Below are 16,349 nucleotides of genomic sequence, written 5' to 3'. Positions count from 1 at the left end.
AGCCAGAAGAAATGGAAACAGGGTGCACAGTGCAGCTGACTGAACACTATCCCAGGCGGGATCTCTGTTCCAATTTCTCTGGTTTGAATAAATCAAATTCCATTTGCAGAATTCCCACCTTTTGGGGATGCAGATGAACTTTGTTTTCTGGCCTGTAGTCAACTGAGGTCCCTGATCCTGCAACTGCTACTTTCTGCTCAGGCTCTTACAGCCCCAGCAAGAGCCTTGTTTCTGAGAGCTGAGCTCGGCGGCCCCCTGGCACCACCCAGCTACAGTTTCCTGCTTACCGACTTCAGCGGCCACCTGCCTCAGTTTTTCCAGGGAGCAGCTGATGAGAACCACGTTGAGGCCTCTCTTGGCGAGCTGGTTGGGAGGGGGGTTAAGGAAGACAAGCAAGGTCAGGTGCAAAGGCTTAGTAGCAGCCAAAGAGAGGGTGTGCAAGGCCTTTCTACCATTTTGGTCTTCGAGGCAGCTTACAAACATGTTTGAATAACCTGGGGTGTGTTTCCACGCTACCAGCTTCACCTGGCTTGCAGCAGTGCTTAAAGTCCCGGCTTATCATCGCTGTAGCCTAGGTCTCTGTGCTGTTTCCACTGAGCAATAATTATTTTCTTGCCTGGGTTGGGTCTGATTGCCTCATCCATGTTCCTGCCTCCTCCTCTTGCTGAGTCCCCCTTCCCTCTCCCCCTTCGCTGACAGAAACATACTTCTGGGTGGGGTGGGGGGATTGGAAGCGAACGTCATCAGACTGGCAGGGGCTGCTGAGCCAATCAGAGAGGCTCCCCCCTCCAGGCTCTACTCCCCTTAATGGCAATCTCAGGAACAAGCCTCATTGACCACAACGGGAGTTACTTCTGAGCAGACTTCCCGAACGCATGCCGAATTCCACCCATTTTTTTTCCTTTCCCTCAAAACAGCAGGCTATTGCATTAGCAGGCACACACTAAGTTGCTATCTCGTTATCACACTTGCCCAAGTTTTCCATCAATATGCATGCCCTCCACATCAGTATGTTGCTAGGACTCTGTCACTCAATCGTGAAATAGCACTAACACACAGCTGTGCTGGTCCATGAAAACCAATCCAAAATTCACAGTTAGGCAATACCTTTATTAGGGCCTACCAAAACATATTTATTATTTTACTTATTTTTTACATTTATATTTCAATTATTTTGGTTCTTTCTTATATCAAGGTGAGGGAGTCTATGTCTTGTCCAAGGGCAGAAGATTTATATATCCAGAAGCTGACCTGCCTCAGCTAAGACATTTACACCAGGTTATTTAAACATGTTTGTAAGCCGCCTTGGAGACCTAAATGGCAGAAAGGTCATTAGATTTCTATCACTAGATGGAGATCAGCAACAATCTGAAGAAAAAATGTTGGATGCCTGAACAGGCTGGTGCTATTTGACTATACTCATCAAATCCCTTCTATCCAGATGGACCAGCTGGAAGTCATTGGGGATGTCCATGCCCGGGAATGGCAGTAGTTAAAATGAGCCTTGCGAGGGTCCACATGTCCTCCATAGGGTTTCATTGGCCATCTCCTGAGTGGGTAGGCACTATCAGCCACTATTAGGGGCCGCACCACCACCAGTAATGGTGGTGGTCAGGTTCCCTGGAACAAAGGCGCCAGCATGCATTGTTTAAAAAATGGTGGAGTTCCTGAAATCAAAAGCATCGTGATTTCTTCCACTCTACCCCACCGCAATGTCAATAAAGCGTCCAGTGTGGTCTGTCGCTCCTTGCAGGAGGACGAAGGAGAACGTTTTCCTGTTTATGAAGTCATCGCCCTGCCGGGTTGCTGAACAATCGGCACGTGGCAACCGTCAGTGGTGGCAATTGTCCGAGGGATCCCCAACGTTCCAAATCTCGCCATTATCTGTAACAGAGGATGACCGTCAATGCTACGTTGGAGAATGTGCTTGCCACCTGGCCCTGGGATGCCCAGTTTGCCATATTTGGGCTCCCACCCAACCCCTAACACCCACTCTCTGAGCAGGTGCTGCCCCATGAAGCGATTCCCTTTTTGTCTGAGAACCTGTCATTCACACACACAAACGCCCAGGGCAGTGGCATTATGCAGTCTCTTGCTCACCCCACAGAGCTCCCATACATACCCAGCACTGGCACCCAACTCAGATGTTGGCCCACAACCCACCATCCCAGGCTGATTGCAGAAACCCACCATGGTTTGTACACAGTTGGTTAACACTGAGGAGCCTTCAGCACTTGCCTCCAATCCGAGGCCGTGTTTCCACAATAATGGAAGGGTGGAGCAAACGAAGGAATACCGGGTTTTTCATGGAATCAGCATGGCTCTGCGCAGGTCTTCACGAAGGACTGCACCACACAATTATAAGTCACTGACAAAAACATACTTCCGGGTGGGAAGTTGAGTGATAGAATGATAGCAATTGAGTGATAGAGTGATAGCGAGATACTGACGTAGGGGGTATGCGTATTGATGGAAGAGATGTGCAATAGTGTTCTAATAAGATAGCGAGAGCGGAGGGCAGAGGTGCTGCTGGAGAACTGGGGCTTTTTTCGCTGTTGAGTGATAGTGATGCCTTCTAAATGCGCAACTGAGGATTCTGCAGTAATGATCTCTAGAACTGCGATCTGGCTGGGAACTTGCGTATATAGGTACACCTCACCCCACAGCTCTTTTAGTAGTGTAAGCCTTAGCCCCGGATAGAGTAATGACTTTAAATGTCCACCATCGATACAGTTGGTGGCTGGTGAATGGGGAGTGCTTGCTTCTGGTTCGCGACGTAGCGCTAAAGCGCTGTTTTGGTTTAATCCTTTACTTCTTAGAACTCTGGTTGCCAGCGGGGAAATGGCGGAAACATCAGGGAAGTGCAGGCAGGGAAACCATTGGGGAAACACCCCTTGACCAGGGTCACAGTGAAAGGCACACCTCTGGGCAGGGCTAACACACTGGAGTAAATGCAGAGGGTTGGTGTACACCACAACAGAAGCACAGACAAGCCGAATTACGGAAAAGAATCCGACTATAAGCAGTCTCAGGGAATCCGTTTTTCCCTGATAAGCTCCAGGGTGGCTGCTGGATGGCTACAATGTCACGTATCCCTAACGACCTCCACACGCAGCCAGTTCAGAGTAAAACGCTCGTGGAAACAGGCCCCTGGTTACACAGACGTGTCACTGATTTATATTTTCGTTACACGACCTACTTTGCAGGGCTGTGGTAAAAATTGCTGAGATCATGTATGCAAAGTGCTTTCAGCACTCGAAACTCCCCTGGTACATACCAAGTATTAATAACAACAAACAACCTTGGAAGTCGTTTGCATGAAAAGTTTCACCTGCTCATTTCAGCACAGTGTCAAGCCCCCTTCTTTCATGTCGATTTTCGATGCGTGAGACTGAGCAGTTGCCAAGGGGCCTGCCCTCCCTTCTGACAGATGCCGTTCCCACAGTGCGTAGGCACAGCAGAGGGAAGCCAAAACCTTTGGGTGTCTCCGGGGTGTCTGCCAGGTGCTCCAGGAGTTGTATGGGCTGCCCTGGTTCAAAATACGAGTCATTTGCAACAAGCAGACTTTCTACTGAGCATGCACACACAACGTAGAAGTGTCTGGGGTGGGGCTCCCAACGCTTTTTCCAGCTGTCAAGTGACTGTGATTAACGAGCTTAACAACAGCGATAAACACCTACTTCTGCAAGGACTGTGGTTTCATTCCAGGGAAAGCAGAAGAAGGGACGAGATGGCTTCCCACAGCCTTTCCACCCTGGACCAGGCGCTGTGTGTTGCTGGAGGCCTAACTGTGCTCTGGCTTCTTCTGAATGCTGCCTGGGGTTTGGGACACACAGTGAGGACTTATCTGCTGTCTGAGGTGTGGAAAGGGGTAGACCTGACCCAATATGGACCCTGGGCAGGTGAGTACAGCATGGTTACCTGCTTCCCACTCTCGTGCTGTGATTTGTGGGACAAAGCAGGACAACGATGGAAACATTGAATAGCTGGGCAGAGCGATCCTATCCAACTCTAAGGAGCGCTCTGGATATCAGAGCACTCCAAACAGCCCATGCTCTGCCAGCAGAAGCCCAGCAGAGCAGAAGTGCTGGAGAGTGGCTCCATCTCTCTGTCCTTCTTTCAGCTGATTGCCCATTTTGAGCATGACTATGGAGTCACAGGGACTGGAGGTAAAAGGCTTTTGGATCCTGCAGATACTTGGCACCTCCCTGCCCCCTTCCTCTTCATTTGCAGCCTCATCCGAATCCAGACCTGTGACCTCGGATGAGGAGGCTGCCGCAGTGTTTTCCATGGCAGCGGGGCGGGACAGGAGGGTATATTCCCCTCCCGCAGTTGTAGGTGTGCCTGCAGTCTTGGGAGGGGGAATTTGCAATTAGAGATGGATGGGGGCGCGCCCCCATCTAGGTTCTCTGGGCGCCTGCCAAGCCCCTGCCCCTACTTGCATGCCCCTGGGAAGTGTGCTTAACCTCCCCCCACCCCCACCTGCACTCACCTGGGAGCCGTCCGCAAGCTCTGTGAGCGCCATTTTGAGGAAGGTAATGGCAATTGCATAGTCTTATGCAAAATGGCACCATGAATCGCCCATATATGCGAGATTACAGGTGCAAATGACCCGTTGATACCTGTAATCTTGTGTATATGGGCTATTCATGGCAAAAAATCTCACTAAAAATGTCCAGTGTTTATGGTTTGAAAATTTGAAAGGTTTCAAATTTTCAAAGGTTTCAAAGGTTTCAAATTTGAAAGGTTTGGTTTCAAACCAAACCAATATGGTTTGAAAATTTGAAAGGAGATTGAAATTTGAATTCAGTGTGTGAATATTCAGTGTCTTTTTGTGGTAAGGTTTCACTTCACTCTGTGTGTAAATGTTTAAATTGATGATGATTGAATGCCACCACCACCCCGCTCAGTAGTTTTGAAACTTAAACATACAAATGTTCCCATTTTCTTCTTAAATATCAAATATTTCCAGGAAACATACTTACTATGTCAGGTGTTAATACCTTTCTTCTTCATTTTTGCTTGAGGAATAGCAGCAATGATATGGATGTGATTTGCTGGGTTTCCCTGTGCCACTCCTAGATTCCATGGCTAAAGGGTGGGACTGTTAAACAAGCTGAAGTCTGTGGCTTAGACATGCTTCCAGATTCAGTCTAATTAGACCAGCAGGTGAAGAGAACCACAATTACCTGCAATTATTCAGCACAGAATGCACCCAGTCCCTTCTCCTGCCCTTCCTTCCTCATTCCAATGTCCTTGTTATCTTTTTAATTTTTTTTTAATTAAATGCTACATTTGCATCATTCACTGTTTTATCCCTGCGTGCTTTCTCTGGATTTCATCAGAAGTTAGATCTGTTTACGTCCAGGTTCAAGAACCTGGCTTCATAACAACCCCCCCTCCCCGACTGTTTTTTGCAGCCCGTTTCCTAAAACTTTGCAGGAGTGGGCACAAGTGCTGGTGCAAATGCACTCAGCTGCTGCTGCCAAATCCATCTTCTTGGGGCAAAATACACTCCTGCACCTTAGTTCCCACGTTACACAGGGCACACGTCTTCATGCTTTATGCAGAAGCAATTGTCACGTAGTGACCTAGGAGGAGCACATCTCCAGGACTCCTTTAGGCATCTCACAGAATTTAGGCATGAAGCTATCGGTGTGGAATCCCTCTCGTTCATCGCCGGTGCCTTCTGTTCTGTTCTTTGTAGTGGTGACCGGAGCCACATCTGGTATTGGAAAGGCCTATGCCCATGAGGTAAGCAAACTGGGTAAGGATCTGACAAGGGTCTTGTTGACGAAGACAGTTCATCTGTTCAAAGAAGCAGAGGAAGAAGCAGTGCACGAGTGATTCAGAGGTTTATTGTTTTATTTATATTTATTTTTCAGTTTTCTTTCCCATACTTCCAGTATCCATTCCTTAAGAGAGCAATGCTCTGGACCCTGGGCAGGCATCCCAGGGGCCATAGCATTGCTCCAAGTCCCCTTTCTGAGGTGGGAGACAGTGCTCTGACCTCAGAAGGACAGTCAGAGATCTGACTGCCCCCCGCCCAGCCAGTGCGGAAAGAAAAGTGCCAGCTGCCCTCCGAGGTCAGAAAAGGGGCCTCAGAGGAGGAGGAAAGGGGCGTTCTGGTGGGTGGGCAGGGGAGGAGACAGGAAAGGCCAGGATGTGAGTTATCCTGAGCCTCTTCCCTTCCCCCTCTGAAGGGCCCTTGCTAGATGGGCTGAAAAGCCCATCCAGCAAAACCTGCAGCGGGAGGACAGGGAGGCGAGGGTCGCCTCTGCTGCTCCTCCCGTCCTGCACTGGATGATCGGAAGCTTCCGAGGTTGGGGGCCATAGGATTCTGCCCTAAGATGGTTTTCAATGAGGGTTACAATCATGGGAATGGTACGAAGCTTCCACTCCCCCAAGACTGATCCTGAAAATCTGTCATATTGTGCTGCATGTGCACCCCGCTTCCCAGCTGTGAGAAGTTTCAGGCGTTGCAGCACGTTTCCAGGATTCAGTTTCTCTAGAAACATGTCATTGGAGTTGTACGGCCTTTCTGTGATATCAGGTTTATGTACACCAGGGATGGGGAACTGGTTGGAACCATTCCAGTCAGTGCCTCTGCTGGGGAGCCAACTTGTCCTTTGTGAGGCACATTCAGTCAGGGCTTCCGCAGTCAACTTTGCGCATCCTTTGCATGGAGGGCAAGAAGCAGGATCCAAGCGCACTCAGCCTGCACTTGCAGGAGCTCCTACTGGCCCCAGCTGAGTGTGCGACAGTGAGCACGCTGCTGCCCCTCCCAATTGAGAGGCATCCATCCTTGGGAGAAATGGAGTCTCAAAGGCTTACTCAAAGGCCATGAACCCTTGATGGGAGCATAAGGGGAACACCTTATTATCTCTGGTCTGTCATTATCTCTGGTCTGATTGTCCTTGGGCTCTGCGCTTGGATGAGCAGCATGGAGCAGAGCAAATGGGGCATTACCGGGACGGGGGACATCGAAGCACCAATACAATGCGTCCTATGCATCGTCCAGCCATCCAACCCCGCTCCAGAGACCCACGGCTAGACAGCTGAAATTGGCCATCTAGCCATGAATGCAGGGTGGCCAGAGTGCGGGGGAGAAGATCCCCTCTGCGCTCCGCCTGCCCTGCATTGGGTAGGTGGTCACCTGCAAGTTTGGAGGTGGCCACCTATCCCAACAGGATTGCTCCTTTAGTAAATTTTAAGGTACAGTTCTATGTATGCCTTGCACACCCTCTCTTTGGCTGCTGCTAAGCCTTTGCACCTGACCTTGCTTGTCTTCCTTAACCCCCCTCTCAACCAGCTCGCCAAGAGAGGCCTCAACGTGGTTCTCATCAGCCGCTCCCTGGAAAAACTGAGGCAGGTGGCCGCTGAAATCGGTAAGCAGGAAACTGTAGCTGGGTGGTGCCAGGGGGCCGCCGAGCTCAGCTCTCAGAAACAAGGCTCTTGCTGGGGCTGTAAGAGCCTGAGCAGAAAGTAGCAGTTGCAGGGTCAGGGACCTCAGTTGACTACAGGCCAGAAAACAAAGTTCATCTGTATCCTCAAAGGTGACAATTCTGCAAATTGATCAACTCAAATGAAATATGATTTATTCAAACCAGAGAAATTGGAACAGAGATCCCGCCTGGGATAGTGTTCAGTCAGCTGCACTGTGCACCCTGTTTCCATTTCTTCTGGCTGTCTTCTGTGCGCTTTTTAACAGAGAGGTGTTGAAACCAATCCGGCACGATTGCTAGATGCTACTCAAGGCCATGCTGGTGAAGCTGTTATTTGTCTTTACAGCAGTTTCTGGCACATGGAGATGCCAGATAAGGAATCTCTCTATTATTAAAAGAGAGTTACAAATTTGGTTGGATACAGTATATATCTTGTTATATATAATGTTTTTAAGGAAATTTTGAGTGCCATTTTTCTTGGTAGAAAGATGAGGGAAAAATTAAATCAATCACTCAATGTGTATGTAAGTGGTACTCATCGTAGAGGTGTCCCCTGGCACAAAACCTGCAAAGTTTCAGACCAATGGGTGCAGGGGCTAGGACAGTAGGATGCTTGAAAACCAGTTAAAGGCTTTTTTCATAGTGAAGCCTGGTGGTGTTGGAAGAATGGCCATTCAAGGTTCCATCCTTGCCCTCCCCCAAAGCATAGTGATTGGAGCCCCAGGTAAAATGTCACTCAGCCACACTCCCTCCCTCCCCTTCCCCCTGCTCAGTCATTTTAGAGAAATGAAAGTTTAAGCCACAATTTCCCCAACCAAGGAGACCAAAGAAGAACCAAAAAGTCACCACGTCTCCTGCAACTCCATAACACAAGTCATTAACCAAGCCTCGTTCTGGAGTGGGTTTGGTCCTGTTGCCTCTGGAGGGAAGCCTGCTTTGACTCAGGAAGCAACAGAACCAGACTTAAGTGGCCCAATTCTGCTTGAGCTTCCGGTGTCATCCAAAACTGACGCACATTCCTAGCGGCAATCATAGCAGACTTTGGCAAACATCCTAACAGTAAACGGTGTTTGAAAGTGGAACAGACTGTCTCCAGAAGTTTGGGGTTCTCCTTCACCAGAGATTTTTAAGCAATAGCTGGACAGCCATCTGTCAGAGATGCTGCATTGAGCAAGGGATTAGTCTAGGTAACATTCAAATTCCCTTCCAGCTCTTTGATTTCTATTATTTCCTGGTAGTGGTTGGAGTCAGAGACCTTTCAACCAGTCTCCAAGCCCTGCAGATCCAACTGCACTGGTGTTAGCAGAAATGGCCCTGATCCTGCCTGCATTCCCTGCTTTCCGGTGTGAGATGTGTAAGAAAGCGCCCTCCCACCCATGTTCCCCAGCAACTGGTGTACATAGGCACACTGCCTCTGATGCTGGAGATATAGCTATGCATATGAAAACAATACGAATACAATCATACATATATGGGAAGATAACAGAAGCATCTGTATCACAGGTATATACATATACATATGATAATTTGTCCATCCAGTGCTCTTCCTGAGGCACAGCCGGCCTCCTCCACCTTCGCCCTGCGCTGCAGGGGCCACAACTAGGATAGGATGGAAGCTCGGCCGCCTCCAGGCATGGTACGGGAGGGGAGGGCAATACAGCAGGCCTGAAGAAGAAATGTTTTGAGTATTTAATGGGGGGGATGGCTGTGTATTACTTACTCTTTGGGAGAGCCCAAGCAGCGCCTGCCTTCCTGCTTCCTTATGGTTTGCAATAACAGGCGTTTCCAAACGACTCCAAGCTTCTTGATGGAAATGCAGAAACTCTGTGTCAGCAGTCGGAGCTGTGAGGTTGCCCGAGGTTGCGGAAGTGTCCCGTTTCTAACAGACCTGCTGCCTGTTTCATAAGTGGACCCTGTTCATAAGTGGACCCGCTCTCTGCCATTGCTTCCCAGAGCAGCAGCATGGCCGGAGCACCAAGCTGATCCAGGCAGACTTCACCCTGGGCTCAGAAACCTACGGGCCCATTCGGGCCGCTCTGCAGGGCTTGGAGATCGGCATTCTGGGTAAGTCTGAACACTGCGTCTGCCCTCAGGTCTCGGTGCTGCAGACTGCCCTGTGCCTCTGTGCCTGACCACGCTGTGCCATGGCCAAGGTGGCATAGGCCGGTGTGGCAGCAGGAGTCGGTTAGAAGGGACAATAATACTGGAGAAATTTGGAAGAAAGCGGAAGGGGATAGGACAGGGAAGCTGTGATAGGAAGAAGCGCATGTAAAAGCAACAGGAGGGAAGGATGAAAGGACTGGCAGTTTGGGACAGGGTACGAGTTAAGTGTGCTAGAAGAAGGGGAGAAGAAAGGGCAGGAGATGGGCAAGAAATCTTTGAGAGGCATGCTTGTATAAGAGGCCATGACAAGGGGGCATGCAGTCACACAGACCACAGTCTCTCTACCTGTTGAGCTCTGGAGTCTCTGCCCAGAAACTCAGCTTTCTTCCTGTTCATACGTCTTTAGGACTGAGTCCCCTGAAAGTAGAGAGACATGCTTCTGAGTAAACATGGAGGGGACTGCAGCGCATGAGTCCTAAACTGGATTATTCAACTACGCCTTGACAAATGGATTAAAATGTTACTTTTGTCCTGTTTTCCTACCTCTGTGCTGGCCTCACATGGGCTTGAAACGGGTACTCCAGCTCTCATTTTCTCTGGCTTGCTCATTTTTTATTTAAAAAAAAACATGACTGCACAGAGGCTTTAAAATCCCAGGCTTGTAAAATACCGTGGTGCGGCTGCCCTAGGGAAACGCATTTGGTGTCAGCTTATTTGTTCTTATGTGGCTGCCATATTTCAAGAGCGCATACGTGCATAATACAACTGTGGCTGCTGACGGAGGCTTGGGAGAGCAAGCGGCGCAGCGGCAGTAGCAGAAGGGCTGCTTGCTCCCCCGGGTAACATGCCTGTCTGTACAACCACCTCCGCTTGCCTAAGGGTGCAGCTGTCCTTCAGTCAGGAAGAACGGTGCAATCCGGTCTGTGAAGCAAGTCCTGGCACCTTTTGTAAAGGTGTGAAGAGCAGAAAGATGAGGCCAATTCGCAAGTGGCAACACGTCATTCCTGCCCAACGCCACTTTCAGAGATTGTCAGGCGAGGAGTGCACTTCTGGGGAGGAGTGCACTTCTGCCTGTCGTGGACAATAGCCTCGAATACACCTATTCTTCATATATAATGTAATGTAATGCAATGTCATTAATAATATAATATAATATTATATTATATAATATATCCTTAATAGGCTCAAGTAGACCTCTCCTTTAGCTATCACTCTCATTCCAGTTCAAAATACGTTGCTCACTGGCCACTCCTTTGAAAGAACTCTGGACCCCTCTTGTGGGTCAGTGTGATGGTCTGAACCAATGTTCCAGCCCAGGGCCAACGAAAAAGTGTGCGCCTTCCGTATCTGTTACTGGGCAATGGAGGAGAAGTTGCCAATTCATGCTCATACCCGCTCGCATTCTTTGCCAATACACTGATGTACTTTTTGGTCTCTCCACAGTGAACAATGTTGGTATGGTGCAAGAGAAGCTATGCCGTTTTCTGAGCATCCACAGCACTGACAAGGTGATTTGAGTCCCAGCCATAAAGCACTGGCTGGATGTGTCTTCTCAGATGTAATACGCACTCACTTAGCCAAAGCCTGCTCCTCCCTCCATCATTTGTCCTGAAAGTACAGGAAGACCCTGGTTGCAGTTCTACTATGTGCAGCCATTCCACTGATGGAATGAACTTGTGCTTCAGACAGTTCAAAGTTGTAGAAGCTGAAACAGCTAGGCTTGTCTGTCCCTATAAAAGCCCCCAGTCAAGCCCTGTGTTCCGACTCAGTTCCGACTTGTGCAAGAGACAAGCCAGAGTTCCTGGTTTGGAGATCACGTTAAACAACCCATGGGCTCTTTGCTTCACCACTGAATGTCTTTTTGGAAGCAATTTCTTTTCTATCAAATTGAATGAGAATGGCTGAAAAAATGTGGAAGAATTTTTCGGCACAGCACTAGTTTGAACTTTAATATGACCAACCCAATTCACACTTCCTGAACTAATACTCAAACCGGAATCCTGTTTTTACACTTCTTCGAATTTTGTGCTGCAGTGATCCAATTTAAAAGAATGCATTCAGAATTGCATACTTTAGGAGAAATACATATAAATGTATGCATTTGTGTACCCCTTCCTGCAAATGTATTGACTGGGAAAGATGTGTATAGAACTGTATACGTTATCAGGAATGGTTACAGAAATGCATATATTAGCAGAAACACGTATGAATTTTTGTCTGGATATCTTACCAAAAAGATTACAAACTGATGCAGAAAAAGGATGGAATGAACTTATGCTTCAATCAGTTCAAAAGTTGTAAAAATCGAAACAGTTAGGTGTATCGAATCACCTGGTCAAGCCCTGTGTTCTAATTCTGCTTTGTCATGGGAGATATAAGGCAAAGTTCCTGGTTTGGATATCACGATAAACAACTCATGGACTGTCCATGGGTTGTGTAGCTGCTCCTCCTGGTAGGAGAGTCCAAGGGTGAGCGATCAGACCAGATGAACTAGCATGCTGGCTCGTTCACGGTAACCCGGGGTCATTATATTCGAACCAGGCCAATGGGTTCGGAGCAGGCTTAGGGTATTTCCAGATAAGCATTTGATTGCGTGATGGCTCTGCCTCACAGAATTTTACAGGGGGGTGAAATGTTGTCTTCTGTAGGTAATCCTATCATTTTTCCCACTGCTTCTTCAGCCCCTTTTCTTACCAGAAAAGATCCAGTAAGGAGAAAAAGATGGAACAGCTTAACAATACCTCTTGCCTGGTGGGGCTAGAAGCCTTCCATCTGGACGCACCCTTAGGGCGCAATCCTATTCAGACAGGCAGCCGCCTCCAAACTTGGAGGCGACTGCCTATCCAGGGCAGGGCAGGAGAAGCACTGTTCACTCCGCGCTTCTGCCCTACATGTTTGGCTAGACAGCCGGTTGCGGCTATCTAGCCACGGGAGGACAGAGCGGGGGAGGAGGCTGCCAGATGAGTCATACCGGCATTTCCACCCTCCCCGCCCCAGAACACCCCCTGGCATGCCCCTTTTCGGCCCCTCCGCACTCCTCTTGTGAGCGCGGAGGACAGGGCTGTTCCGCGCTGCCTCCGAGGGAGGTCGGTTCCCAGAAAACCAGATGTCCTGTGGCCATCTAGCCGCTGTCTAGCGGCCATAGGATTGGTCCTTTATTCATATTTCGAGTAGATGCACTGAAATCAGTGGGAATGAAGTTAGTCATGACTAACTTCAATCCCATTGATTTCAATAGGGTTAGAGTTAAGTCTGGAACCAACTCAATTTTATTACCTGCGATAATTGTCTTAATTGTCCTGCTGTATAAAATTTGAAACAGCAGTTTCATTAGTCACAGCTGATGGATAAATCCGACACACACACACACAGAGATCTCAGTTATATTTCTAATAGAACAGGATAGTTACATCACTGTGGCAAGTGTTCACGCTTGAGGGGTGTGCCAAGGAGGTGTGTCCCTCCAGGGGCACACCACCTAGCATTAGGACACTACTTTTGAGCCTTCCTACATGAGGCTTTTATTGTGCGCTCATGATTGCTCACTCATGGTAGTTTGCGGGTCCTTTACATGATGTCGTCATCCCCCAGGGCCTCTCCCATGCTTTGCAACCATTATCACTTTTTTTTTCCTAACAAGCAAAGTGTGGGATTTTTTCTGAATGGCCTCTATAACACCATAGAAATCTCATGTAATTATGCAATTCTGCTATACCACCACACCACCTAGTGGTTGCATAACAGAACATATAGAAAGCGACAGAAAGAAAATCCGTGGAGAAAACCATGCATAAAAGAGCTGATCTTAATCCCGCAAAAAATCCAGACGCAGAAGCCTCAGTAAAGGTGCAGGTTAAAACATTCACATAGAAAAGCCCTTTATGTAATGCATTGGCCCAATAGGGTTCCATCTGGGAAAAACAAAACTACCCTCTCCCCACTCTTTCAAGCTGAGGACCTTTCCTGACCACTGTGTTAGGTAGAAGGGGAAATTCCAATGCTGCTCTTCAGGCTGGGGCCAGATGACTTGGTTCTATTACTCCTGGCTTCCCACTCTCTCTCCGTTTGAATTGTAAGCTGCCTTGGAAGCTAATCCTGGCTGAAAAATGACATATGAATAATAAAAATAAATGCCATGATTCCTTCTTTCAAACCACTTACAAAAATCAGTCCTGGATCACTCCCTCCCCGTGTTTCCAAATTCAAACTGCAACAGCTGTTTCTCTGCCCCTCTCATGTGCTGACGTTCCCTGTGACATTCCAAAAGCTGTGAAGTGAGTTCCAGCTCTTAAGATACATGAAGCCCAATGTGCCTGTCACTGGCTGCCAAGTTTCACAAAGCCATTGTGACAGGCGGGCCCATTCCAAACAACCCAATAATCTTGTAACACCCTCTTTTCTTTCCTCTCTCTTTTAGCATATCAACGACTTGGTGAACTGCAACTTGCTTTCGACAGTGAAGGTGGGTGAAATGGATTTAGTTATCCCTGCTGGGTCTGTAATCCACCCCTTTCAGGGTTGCTATTTCAATCGAGCATAAAATGCATCTGAATAGATGTAGACGGTACATTTTCCTCAGTAACTAAGGGCACAGCCTTTGTAGGTTTAGACAGAAAAAAGGCCTCCAAATCCTAGGGTGGCTGGGGATGCTGGTTGTTGTAGGCCTTTGTCTAAACACGCATAGGCTTAAGCCTTACGGGCTGATCAAGGAGTGTCAACCTGTGGCATTACTCTGGATGACACCTCTGGGGGAGGAACAGTGAACTAGTCCTGCTGGTCAGGTTTCCCCACCAATGGGACAACAGGGAGTGTGTGACTGAGCAGCAAGAAGCAAGAAGAAGCCTTCCACGGGGTCCTGAGGGAAAGCGAGAAAGGGCTGTGGCCCCTGAACTGATCTGAATCCCAGCTGGGTTCCAGTTGCTTGGAAAACACAGCAAAAGGAAAGGAAAGGAAAGGAAAAAAGACAGTGTAAAAGCCGACAGCGACAAAACAGGCAGCCGCAAGATTTCATTCCCAATGTAGTGATGTACTGATGCGTTTTGAGAGGTTTGCCTCCATCAGGGGGAGACCCAATAGTGAGTCAGAAGCAAAGAGGCCCAAGGGTCATTTGGAAGCTTTGGAGAATTTAATTTCCCTGGTCGAAGAGAAGTCTCCCGAAATGCATCGGCAGCACACAAACTGCTGGCCAGGAGGCCTCTTTTGCAATCAGGGTACCTTGGAGAGACCCCCGAGGAAGGAGTTTTGTCCTGAGGAAAAAAGTCTGACTTGGGATAGGGACCTGTCCAACCTATTCTTTGTAAAGTGTCTGTTGATGGATGGCAATAGATTCTTTAAAAAAAAAAAAAGAGAGTACTTTTCTTCTTTCCTCAAGATTCAACAAAATGGCCAAGTGTGCATATGCGTACACACACATACACCGTTGTCTGATAATATGGACACCAAAAATACCTGTAACCTCTTTGCTAGTTTTCCTTGGGGGAGGGGGAACCTGAACTAGCACCTGAAACTCCCATTTCCCCCCCAGACATTTCGCATCCTCACACTTTTTCCATTTTCCTCTGATCTAGCTTGCCCTGCTCCCCAACCCTTTTGTAGTGATAGTCACTTTCCACGGTAAAACCTTTCACTGCCAATCTATGCTGGTAGTACTCAAGGGGGGGGGGGCAGTGGCAAGGAAGGGAGTTTCAGGTGTTGGCCAAGGTTTAGCCCTCACCAAGGAAAAAGATCCCAGGGTGTATCGTTATATGAACTGCCCAGAGTTTCAGACAAAGGTGTATCTGAAAGACATACGCACACTTGACGATTTTGCTGATACTCTGAGGAAAGAAGTACATAGTTTGCTTATTTATTTACATAGTGCCATTGACATACAGACACTTTAAAATGAATAGAGTGTGTTAGTCCCTGCCCCAAGAGGCTTATAATTTAATAGGGATAAATGCCAAGTTCTGCACCTAGGAAAAAGAAACCAAATGCACAGTTACAAGATGGGGGATACGTGGCTCAACAGTACTACAAGCGAGAAGGATCTTGGAATTGTTGTCGATCACAAGCTGAATATGAGCCAACAATGGGATGTGGCTGCAAAAAAGGCAAATGCTATTTTGGGCTGCATTAATAGAAGCATAGCTTCCAAATCCCGGGAAGTACTAGTTCCCCTCTACTCAGCACTGGTTAGGGCTCATCTGGAGTACTGTGTCCAGTTCTTGGCACCACACTTTAAGAAGGATGCAGACAAACTGGAGAGGGTTCAGAGGAGGGCAACAAAGATGATCAGGGGACTGGAAACAAAGCCCTATGAAGGGAGACTGAAAGAACTGGGCATGTTTAGCCTTGAGAAGACTGAGGGGAGATACGATAGGGCTCTTCAAGGACTTGAAAGGTTGTCACAGAGAAGAAGGCCAGGATCTCTTCTCGACCATCCCAGAGTGCAGGACACGGAATAACGCACTCAAGTGACAGGAAGCCCGACTCCGGCTGAACATCAGGAAAAACTTCCTGACTATTAAAGCAATACGACAATGGGACCAATGACCTAGGGAGGTGGTGGACTGTCCCACGCTGGAGGCATTCAAGACGAGGCTGGACAGCCACCTGTCAGGGATGCTCCGATTTGGATTCCTGCGCTGAGCAGGGGGTTGGACTTGATGGCCTTGTAGGCCCCTTCCAACCCTACTATTCTATGATTCTATGAGTCTAAACAGAGACATGGGGAAACAACAACGGAAGGGGAGGGAAATGGAGGCAGGGAAAAACAGAGTACATGTACGTCGGCTTTGTTCCAATAGGACATTGGGATGA

General features: G+C 48.2%; 2 protein-coding genes across 24 annotated transcripts in view; one reads left to right on the top strand and one right to left on the bottom strand.

The window, feature by feature from the left end:
- LOC146337616 (very-long-chain 3-oxoacyl-CoA reductase-like) overlaps positions 1-16,349 on the bottom strand; it is a 106,611-nt gene that overhangs the window by 73,281 nt on the left and 16,981 nt on the right. For 4 of the 22 annotated variants that reach the window (XR_014785039.1, XR_014785040.1, XR_014785041.1 and 1 more), the window contains one exon: positions 288-5,808. The exons of 1 other annotated variant lie outside the window; for it this stretch is intronic. The gene's annotated coding sequence lies outside the window, so the exon portion shown is untranslated. Of the gene's footprint in view, positions 1-287 lie in introns of all 22 variants that reach the window. 17 more of the 22 variants (XR_014785030.1, XR_014785029.1, XR_014785026.1 and 14 more) reach the window with 13 other exon arrangements.
- The window catches only part of LOC146337617 (very-long-chain 3-oxoacyl-CoA reductase-like), a 27,646-nt gene continuing 14,992 nt past the window's right edge, over positions 3,696-16,349 (top strand). For both annotated transcript variants that reach the window (XM_084815002.1, XM_084815001.1), the window contains exons 1-6: positions 3,696-3,902; positions 5,708-5,754; positions 7,313-7,388; positions 9,399-9,509; positions 10,992-11,056; positions 13,966-14,010. In XM_084815002.1, coding sequence (XP_084671128.1) covers positions 3,731-3,902; positions 5,708-5,754; positions 7,313-7,388; positions 9,399-9,509; positions 10,992-11,056; positions 13,966-14,010 — 516 coding nt within the window. In that variant the 5' untranslated portion in view covers positions 3,696-3,730. The remainder of the gene's footprint in view (positions 3,903-5,707; positions 5,755-7,312; positions 7,389-9,398; positions 9,510-10,991; positions 11,057-13,965; positions 14,011-16,349) is intronic.

Source organism: Heloderma suspectum, chromosome 10 (assembly GCF_057233095.1).
Source record: "Heloderma suspectum isolate Gila_16-S chromosome 10, 16-S_ref, whole genome shotgun sequence".
NCBI lineage: Eukaryota > Metazoa > Chordata > Lepidosauria > Squamata > Helodermatidae > Heloderma > Heloderma suspectum.
Note: the sequence above shows the minus strand (reverse complement) of the source record. Positions and strands in the feature narration are given on the sequence as shown.